The sequence below is a fragment of the Elephantulus edwardii genome, unplaced genomic scaffold (assembly GCF_000299155.1).
Source record: "Elephantulus edwardii isolate Elephantulus edwardi_28Jun2011 unplaced genomic scaffold, EleEdw1.0 scaffold00024, whole genome shotgun sequence".
NCBI lineage: Eukaryota > Metazoa > Chordata > Mammalia > Macroscelidea > Macroscelididae > Elephantulus > Elephantulus edwardii.
This window is the reverse complement of record NW_006399774.1, coordinates 22,792,863-22,803,274: the sequence shown is the minus strand read 5'-3', so window position 1 is coordinate 22,803,274 and position 10,412 is coordinate 22,792,863. Positions and strand designations below refer to the sequence as shown.

General features: G+C 52.1%; 1 protein-coding gene across 1 annotated transcript in view; it reads right to left on the bottom strand.

The window, feature by feature from the left end:
• LOC102868726 overlaps positions 1-10,412 on the bottom strand; it is a 59,859-nt gene that overhangs the window by 27,948 nt on the left and 21,499 nt on the right. Inside the window, exons 9-12 of the mRNA XM_006882835.1 lie at positions 3,711-3,849; positions 2,305-2,408; positions 798-867; positions 445-595 (exon numbers count right to left, since the gene is read on the bottom strand). Of these exons, the coding sequence (XP_006882897.1) occupies positions 445-595; positions 798-867; positions 2,305-2,408; positions 3,711-3,849 (464 nt within the window). The remainder of the gene's footprint in view (positions 1-444; positions 596-797; positions 868-2,304; positions 2,409-3,710; positions 3,850-10,412) is intronic.

The following is a 10,412-nucleotide window of genomic DNA, read 5'->3' as shown; positions in this document are numbered from 1 at the left end:
CCCCTTTCCTGACCTCCCCTGGGCTTCCCCCATTTCCTGGCCTCCAGTCCCCGCTCCACGTCCCCTGGCTGTGCTGCACAGGAGAGGGGCGACTGTCCTGCTGACACACCATCCAGTACAGTCTCACGCTTACAGCAAGGCCTCGGAGCTACAGCTACACTGTGCACACTTCGAAGATGCTGAGAGCACTTACATACGCAGAAACACATGAGATGCCTTAAAACAAAACTCTAAGCGGAGCCAACGTGAGCTTACATGGACGTTTAAGAAGCCTACTATGAACCTGGAAGGGGATGGACAGCCTCTGTCCACCAGCACCTGCCGAGGAGGCGATGGAATGTCCTCAGGCGGCGTCAGCGCTGTGGGCGTGGCCAGGACAAGCGAGAAACTGCCTCACTTGGTTTGGTTTTTGTAAATCTAAACTCAGGAGTCTCTGGTGCCAACAGTGAATACTCGGCCAGGGGTCGAAAGTTGGGGTGTCTAGCTCCCCCATTGAGGTCCAGCACTGATGAGCAGGGGACCAGGAACCGGCTCGTCAGCCCCACAGCTGTGGCCCCTAGAAGGTGTGGCGTCCTCTGCAGACACCTCCGCCGTGCTGTCATGAGGACCAAGACCCCAGGTCTCTGAGGGCATTTAGAGGCCAGGTCCACATGAAGGACAAGAGCTCAACAGTGAGCCGAGCACGGGCCCAGAGGTGACCCTGCCGCTTGTCCACAGGGTCGTTCACACACTGGACACACACACACACACACACACACACACACACACACACACACACCTGCTGTGTGACGCTGGACCATGACTCTCCGCGTCCGAGGGCAGCAGGGGGCGGATCCGGCAGTGGACTCGCATGTTACCCTTCAGCTCCTATAACAACAAACCAGACGTAAGCCCAGGTGGCCCCCTCCTGAGAAGGCCACCCTGTCCTCCAACCTCTCCCCTCGAGCACACAGCCAGCACTTCTAGGTGCTTCTGGTTCCGCACAGAGCCGAGTGGTCGCACGTGGACCCCGGGCTGGGCACCTTGTGGCAGGCTGGTGGCTCCCGAAAGGGGACTGCTGTCTCTGTTAGATGCCCTCAAGTTGAGTAAGACTCTGACCCTGTCAACAGCCAGCCTGAACCCTGCCCTGTCCTGGGCCGTCCTTATCATCTCTCAGACACTCGAGCCTCTTGCTGAGGTCACTGTGTCCACAGGTCTCTTTGGGGATCTTCCGCTTCTTTGCTGACCCTCCAGCTTTCCAAGCATGATGTCCCTCTCCAAGGAATAGCCTCGTCTAACTGCACTAAGTTTAAAAGATGAAGCTTTGCCGTCCCTGCCTCCAAGTAGTACGCTGGCTTCACCCTCTCCTCTGTCTGTTCTCTTGACCGTCCATGGGATGTTCTCCAACACCGCAGCTCAAAGGCATCAGATCTTCTGCCATCCTTACTCAGGACCTTTGTCCATCGTCCTGAGCCCCACATCCACCTGAACACGCCACGCTGGGACAGTGTCAGGATAGAAGGGGAAGGCATCAGTTAGTCTGTGTAAGAGCATCTGATGGGCAAATGGCCAGGTGTTGAGCTGCTGGAAGGCTGGTGCTTGAAGCCACTGAAAGCCCAGTAGACCTGCCTCGTCAGGTGGACCCCACTCACAGTGGCCTGCAGGACAGAACAGACCTGCCCTGGGGACCCCAGGCTGTAAGTCCTGAGAGCAGGGTGGCTGCTGGGTTTAAACCACCAACCTCTTAGCAACGAGCGAGTGCCTGGGCACCAGTAACAGTCGGGGGGCCTGAGTCTTCCCCCATCTCTCCTGGGGCTCAGTCCTGCCGATGAGGACACTGTGGAGGGCCCAAGGACAGCTGCCAAAGCCTGAGGGTCACAGCCTAGCCCTCACACATGAGGGTCCACAGGCCTCACCGGCCCACTGGGACCCACCGTCAGCTGTGTGCTGTCCTCACGTCAGGGTCTCCCTTCCTCACAGCATGCCCACTGGCCGGAAGCCCATGCTAACACGGCTTCTCTGACTTGGCCATGTGCCTCACTGGGCACCTGCTGGCCTCCTTGCCACACCACCTAGACACTCAGCATCTCTCATTGGGGGTTGGGGCCCTGACCCCTGACAGGGTGCCCCCATGCCTCCAAAGCTCTATGGGTGCAGTCTGTCCACCTCAGATTCCCAGCCCGGGGTCCTCTGCCCAGATCCCCCGCTGCCTTCTGGGACCCTCTCCCGAGGCCACAGCCTGAGGACCTCTGCTCCAACCCCCTGCAGCCCTCTGGGACCCCCTCCTGAGCCCCCTGCCCACAGGAGAGGCTGGCAGGTGCTCACCACCAGCGTGTTGTGCAGGGCCCGCCTTTTCTGCCTCTCGGTGTGGTACCATGCACTCACATCCTGCAGGGATGCTTCCAAGCTGGCTGCTCGGGACTGGCAGGCTGGGGGTGGACACACCGGTCAGAGGGAGGGGACACAGGACCAGTTCCATGAGCGACCCCCAGGGGCTTGGGACATCCAAAAGAGGGGCCAGTTCACCAGTCAGAGGGAGAGGACACTGAGGACCAGCTGTGTGTGGCCCTGGGCACACGAGAGAGGATGTAAGGACAGGAACTGAGGCCTGGCCTGTGGCCTGCACTGTGCTATCCGGCCCTGCAGTGGCTGGCACCATGGTCACAGGAGCCACAAGTGGTTCTGGAGGCAAAGAGTCACTCACTCAGTCAATCTTGTCAGAAAATGCTCATGAAACCAGTTGGGGTGTTGGGGAACCAGATGGAGTGGGGCTGCTCCTTGAGTCCCGTCAGTCACGTGGAAACAGAGGCCACACCTCCTTGTCCTCACCAAGTCCAGCCTGTGATGTGAAGGATGTGAGCCAGCACACACAAAGCCCTGGACCTGTGGGGCGAGCCCCTCAACTCCTGACCACTGGGGACAGGTCAGCACCCTCAAGGGGACCACGTGAGCCACAGGTGACAGGGGGATGCTTTCAAGTGCAACTGCTTCTTGGATGGATTCTAGGACAGCACCCAGTTCAGGGTCCCAAAGTCATGTCCTCACAGCATCCAGGACAGCACCCAGTCCAGGACCCCAACATCATGTCCACCATGTCCTCACAGCATCCAGGACAGCACCCAGTCCAGGGTTCCCAGCGTCATTCCCTCCAATTCCCCCAACACGTCTAGGTTAGCACCCAGCTCACAGCCACTGTATCACGTCCACCAAGGTCCCATGGAATTCTATGACCAATAAAGTCCACAATTCCCAGTGTCATGACCTCCATATCCCATAGTATTCTAGGACAGCACACCACGCCACGGTCACCAGCATCATGTCTTCCACAGTGGGAACCAGGACCAGCACTCAGTCATGGTCCCCAGCGTCACGCCCCACAGGATCCGGACAGCACCCTGCCCACTAGGCTTCAGGTCGTGAGTGTAGTTGGTGGGAGGTACAGATGGAGGAGGGCTGCTAAGGTCACAGGGCTGGAGAAGGGATGCTTCGAGGCGCTGTGTGGTGCCGGGCAGGCCAGGCTGGTGATGGCTGCACACAGCAGGCACTTGGCGACGCTAGCAGGGACCATGGAGAAGGATGACCGCTGTCCGAGCGCAGGCCTCTGCTGTGCCGTCCCCACACCCCAGCCACCGTCCGAGCTGACTCTGCACACAGGCTCCAGGGGACGGGGGCTCAGGCCTCCTCTGGCTGCTCAGAGGGGAGACCTCGCTGGGCTCTCAGGCCCCCCTTACCCTGCAGGGCTTCACTGCAGAGCTGAGTACCAAGTACTGCGGCCACTACCTCAGAGGCCCGGTCCTGGACCGTCCCCTGGACATCCTTCAGCAAAGCCAGGAAAGAGGCTCGGAGCTCGCTGAGGTCCCACTTCAGAGCCTGCAGAATGAGAGCAGTCACACCATTATGTAACAGCCTATATTAATTATATCCCACTTTACAGTCATTGAGGAACCTGGATGGCACAGAACACAACAGCCTGCTAACTGAAGAGGTCGGCGGTTCAAATCCACCAGCGTCGTCACAGTAGAAAGCCAGGCAGTCCCCTCCCATTGGGGTTTACAGCCTTAGAAGCCTGACAGAGGGTCCTCAGGAGACAAAGGTGGGTTATAATTCCCTATGACTTGTTGTTAGGTGATGTTGACACAGCTACAACCCACGGCCACACAGTGAAAAAGAGCAAAGCCTCGCCCTGGTCCACCGGGTCTCACACTGCACGCCGTGCTCACACCCCGCCCTGACTTGCCCGGATCTCACACTGCATGCCGTGCTCACACCCCACCCTGACTTGCCCGGATCTCACACTGCACAGCATGTTCACACTTCACCCTGACTCTCCCGGGTCTCACAATGTACACTGTGCTCACACCCTGTCCTGGCCCGCCCCGTCTCACACTGCACACCATGTTCACACTTCACCCTGACTCGCCCGGATCTCACACTGCACGCCGTGCTCACACCCCGCCCTGACTTGCCCGGATCTCACACTGCACACCATGTTCACACTTCACCCTGACTAGTCTGGGTCTCACACTGCACACCGTGCTCAGGCCCCTGACAACTAACGTATCAACCTATCACGTTGAGTCTTCCTCTCCTTCACCTCACTGCCTCTCCCCACTTGATGTCTTTTCAGGACAGGATCTTCCTAATAACATGAACATGTTCTGAGTATGTGAGATGATGTTCTGCCACCCTTGTCCCCGAGGACCACCCTGAGGGCCCTTCCTCCAAGGACAGACACACTGTGTCCCTTAGGAGTCCATGGTGCACCCAGTTCTCTTCTCTAACCCCCAACTCAAAGGCATCAGTGCTTGTTGGGTCTTTCTCATTCACTGACTTTCAAGCATGTGAAGCAACTGAAAAGACCACGGCCTGGACCAGCTGTACTTTACACGCATTGTTAGGGACATTACAAACTTTATTCAAAAAACACAACAAATAATTTACAAATATAATTCCAAAGCCAATTAAGAAAAGGAAGTAGGGGGAGGGGAAGGTACAGTGTGGGCCAAGAGAGGAAGACAGGGAGAAGACAGCAGCGGAGGTGGGCCGGTGGGGTCACTGCAGAGGTTACCCACCCTGGGAAACTGTCATCAAGCGCCCTGACCCAGGAGCCCATAGCCCTTGCTCTGGGGATAGTGACAGGAGTCCACAGCCAGGAAGGATGTCTGATGCTTCCAGGCTCACTCAGCCCACCGCCTACACTGCGGCTCTGAGGAAGAAGGCTTGGGTGTGCTATCCCAGGGTCCAGGAAGCACAGCCGCTCGTGGCCAGCAGCCCTAAAAGAGGAACGCGTGTGTTACGTAGAAACACAGCTTATATTGGCGCACATTGAGGTTACAGCTATAGAAAATGCTGTGCTTGGACACAGAAGACCCTGTACCCCTGAATGAGGAAGACCCTCAGCTGGCCAACGAGACAGGGCACCTCTAAGGACTGCCTCCCACCCGGGCCTCGCCCTAAAGTAATCTGGAAGTTGCCAGAGCCTACCCTGCTGGTGGCAGAGCCTGGGGTTGGCAGGAGGGAGGAACACTATTTTATCTGCCTGTCTTCAGAGCCAAGCAGGGGTAAAGAGGAGGAATGGTCAGTGTTGGGGACCCCCTGGGAAAGGCACCGAGGAGATGGGAGGGAAGAGAAAAGCAGGCAAGGAGTTGGGGAGAGAAGGAGCAGGACTTAAGGGTTTGCAGGTTTTATTTCCCAGACTCCCCCTGCACGCCAGGAGCCCTGTGCTGCTGTGACCTGCCTCCACCTGACGGGCAGCTCAAGCCCGGGTGGGGCGGATGCCTCGGGTCTGCACTTCCAGGCTGGGTTCTGAGCATTTATATGTGCTCGTGCTATGGGGACAAATATTCATGTTTGAAGACTTTGTTTTTACAATTACGGGGGAGGGGGGAGAACAAACAAAAAACCTTCCCCAAATTCTTTCCTGAGATTCCAATTCCTCTGTGTCCCAGTTCCCAGGGCTCAGGCTGCCAGAGAGCTGCGGGATCTGGTGATGGTTGCACCTTCATCGTTAAGATGTGAATCTTTGTCCTTTGAACTTTTGGGGAGGTTCCTAACAGCTGATTTCCCCAATGCAATGCTGCTTTTGATTTCTTGATTGCTAGTCCCCTGAGTGAAATCACTGACGACGTCTGTCTTTCCTCCAGTTCCACACGCTGCCTATTGGTCCCGAGCTGAAGACTTGTTCTCTTGACAGTGAAGTCCCATCCATACTGGATATTCTGGTCTTTGATCTTCTGTAAGTGCTTCAAGTTTTCATTTCCTCTACCTAAGGTTGTGCCAGCTGATTGGTAGATTGTTGATGAGTCTTCCTCTGATCTTGATGCCACATTTTTTAAACAAAATCCACACTTTATTCAGATTGAAATAAACTGTACAAAATTAACTTTCTTCATCAAAAACAACAGTGATGATTTTTGTATTATTTGTAGGTTTTCCGGGTTTTGCTTGTAAGTCAAGATGAGGCAGTAGATATAATCACGAGAAGACAGAAGTTATCAGCTGTTAGAGTCCATGGCCTTACAGCCTGCTTAGACCATGAAATAGAAATGCTCACGATACACCTGCCAGAAGGCTGGTGAAGGTGTGGGCTCAACACAGGAATGGAAACAGCAGCAGCCGGACGTGCAACACTATGGTGAGGTCTCCATTAGCACTGTAACTGTGATTTGTTCCTTTAGGTTCATATGACAAAGACAATTCACACTGAAATCCATGTTTGGCAAGCTCAGCGTTTCCATCAATAAAGAAAGTGATGGGAAATATTGAAGGCTGGGCTCTATGAGAGTGTGGCATCAGGATTGGAGGTAGACTCATCAACAATCTGCATTATCCAAATGACACAGCCCTGCTTGCTGAAACTGAGGAGGGCCTGAAGCGCTTGCTGCAGAAAGTCAAGGACTGCAGCCTGCACTATGGATTGAAGCTCAATATCAAGAAAACAAAGATTCTCACCACTGGACCAATTGGCAGCATTATGAGAAATGGTAAAGAGATTGGGATTGTTGACAGTTTGCTTGGCTCTACAATCAACACTCTTGGTACCAGCAGCCAGGAAATTCAAAGATTAATTGTATTGGGGAAAGTCTGCTGTCAGAGACCTCTCCAAAGTCTTGAAGAGCAACAATATCAGACTAAGGTGTGCCTGATACAGGCCATGGTCTTTGCAATCACTTGCTATGCATCAGAGAGCTCGACAATGACTCGGGATGATAGAAGGAAAGTTGATGCCTTTGAGCTGTGGTGCTGGAGAAGAGTGTTGAACATACCATGGACTGCTAGAACAAACAGGTTCATCCAGGAGAGGGTGAAGTCAGGCTGCTTCTTGGAGGCAAGGATTCTGAAGCTCCATCTGACATACTTTGGACATGTTACAAGATGGGACCAGTCCTTGGAGAGGTACGTCTAGCTTGGGAGGGTGGAGGGACAGCACAGGAGAGGAAGACTCTCAATGAGATGGAATGATTCAGTCACTGGGGTACTGAGGATAGGTGTGTCAGAGACAATGAGGCTGGCACAGGCTAGAGCAGGGTTTAGGGCTGTTGTACACAGGGTCGCTATGAGTCGCACGCAACTCAACAGCACATAACCACAACAACATCATGAATTTTGGTCTGAGGAAGCCACAAACTGGGCATCCAAACCTGACACCTCATTTTTCTTCATGGAGCGCAGCTACCTGGTTGATTTGTCTAGCTCACAGACTGAACAGATGTGGAGAAACTATACAGCCCTGACACACATCTTTTCTGATTTTAAACCATGTCATGTTCTCCTGTTCTCTCCAGAAAACTGCTTCTTGGTCAATGTACAATTTTCACATGTTCCCATTCTTCTTAATGTTGTCCGTAATATGTCGTGATCCAGTCAAACACCTTCGTAGCACCTTTCCAGTGCTCTCTGCCTTTAGCCAAGATCAATCTGACATCAGCCATGGTGTCTCTCACTCCATGATCTCTTCTTGGTCCACAGTTCCTATGTTTTTATAAAGAAGAGCACAGTTTCTGTGAGGTGATACACCACCTGGAAAAAAGGAATTTGGCCTTTGGCCTTGGTTCTTGGGGTGAAGAGTAGATGCTGCCCAGCTCATGGGGATCCCTGGGGCTGGTGCTGTCCTGACCTCCTGCTGCAAGCTGCCACTCAGGAAAGGTGGTAAGAACCCTGAGACTCGGAGGGTCTTCCTGGTCAGTGTCTATGCCCGAGAAAGAGTCACAGGTCTCTCATTGGGACACAGAAGCTCTGTGCTGGGGCCATTGCCAGACCCCACCCATCAATCTTTCATTTATATCTTTCATAGTTGGAGTAAATTGGGAGCCATATGATTAAACTCCTTTTTGTGAGACTGTGTGTCAACTGCTACAGCAAATTATCCGTCCCCTGGGGCAGTGAGACCCAACAGGGGCCGCCGACCACCTGGCTGGTAATCTGAAAGGAGTGTTCTTCTCATGTGTGTGTGCTGATCCAGCCCCAAGTGACCGGCCCTGCTATCAAGTCGGCCCCTCTGCACTACAGAACTCCACAATGCCCAATCCGGTGCCACCCTTACCGTCTGTGCACTGCGGCTAGGGTCAGAGAAATGGGTGGACATGGGCAGCTGGCTTGAAAGAGGGTGTCCACCTAAAATGTGGGGGCAGACCCAGGCCTGGAGGGCTGCTGTCAGAGTGTGCAGAATGACAGCGGACAGTGAGGCCAGAGAAGTGACATGAGGAGGACCGAGTCCATTCCCCGCATCACACATCATCTTCATTAAAAACAAAGTTGTGTCACCTACATAACATAGTCCGATTCACTACTTCATCAAGTCCTTCAGAGACTGGCCCCTTCTCATAACATGCCCACGTGTTGAAGCCAAGTCTCTCCATCCCGTCTTCTAAGGAGCGTTCTGGCTGACCTCCTTCCCAGGCAGATTTGTTTGTTCTTCTGATGCTCAGAAGAACTCATTGTCATGAGGCTGAACTGACCCATAGCGGACTCTCCAGTGGGTTTTCTGTAAATGTAAACTGCACCAGAGGAGACTGCCTGTGTCCACTCTCTCTCTTTCTCTCTCTCTCCTCTCCTCTCCTCTCCTCTCTCTCTCTCTGTCTCTCTCTCTCTCTCTCTCAGCTGCTGTTAGGTAAGTAACACATTCTGCCCCCAGAGCTCCTTGCAATTCAATACTCTTCATCAACACCAGGTTCAAAAGCATCAGTTCATTAGGACTTTTTCATTTTTTGGCTTTCCTATGCAAATGAAGCAATTGGACATGCACTAACTTTGGGTCCATACTCTTCCATATGATATCCTTCCTTGTTTAGCACATTTAAAGTGCTCAACTTCATACAAGATCTTATTTACCAATTACATTACTCTTCAAATTCTCCAAAAATATGAGTGTTTATTGCCCCTGGAATTTTATGTTTCTATGGAAAATTATTTTCACTAAGTTTATGATTTTTTTTTATTTGGTTTATGATTTTTTTTAAAAAAATCATGTTTTAGCATTAATGAAACTTCCAGAAGATAGATCAAGGTGATAGATTAGCATATTGTCTCTATTTAAAGAAAGGGTGACACCGAGACTATGACTGTGTGGCAGAAATCTGAGGAAGTAAAGAACAAAGATGGGAACGTGGCCAAGTCCAGATTTCCCCCAGGACCAGGATGCTGCAGGCCCTGTGGGAGAGGGAGAGATTTTTAACTGTTCCTCGTGTATTTTAATATGTGTCCATTACCAACGTGTTGAGTTGCTGGTTGCTTTTAAAGCGCCAACCCCGGCTCTTTGGGCCCCTCATTTCTGTAAGTGGGTCAAGCTCATGTAGTCTAAGGGCTTCTCCCAGGGACTGCCATCAACACAAGCAAGGGAATAAGACTGGGCTTCAAGTAGATGCCATTATTCACTAACTAAGAATTTAATTTACTAGCATTGGGACTGTATTCCTACTTGATAGAAACACATACTTAGCTACTATAAGACATATCGTGATTAGTGGTAATATATTAGCTATGTGATTTTCCCCCCTGAAACGTGTCTGTGTACACCAGTACTTTTTAGTAAAGTGTATCCTTTTCAGTTCCTTTTGATGCTTCTTGTGCTCAGGATTTTGCCCATAGAATTCTGCAGTAATTCACCTCGAGGCTTGCATTTGTTCTTTTGTTCTTTCAGCAGGAGAAATGCTGAGGGAGTTCTCCTTTTCTGCTTTTCTGACTCCAGTTGTTTGTTCATTCCGTTATAATACTTTACTATGTCTTCCTGAGTTGCCTTTAAAAAATCTCTTCACTTCAGCATTTCTTCCTTTCTTTTGGCTTCTCTCTTAAGTTCTAGTGAGATTAGTGCTGGAGAAGAGTATTGAGGGTACCATGAACTGCTAGGAAAACAAACAGATTCATCCTGGAGAGGGTTAAACCAGGTGGCTCCTTGGAGGCAAGGATTCTGAGGCTCCTTTTAACATACTTTGGAC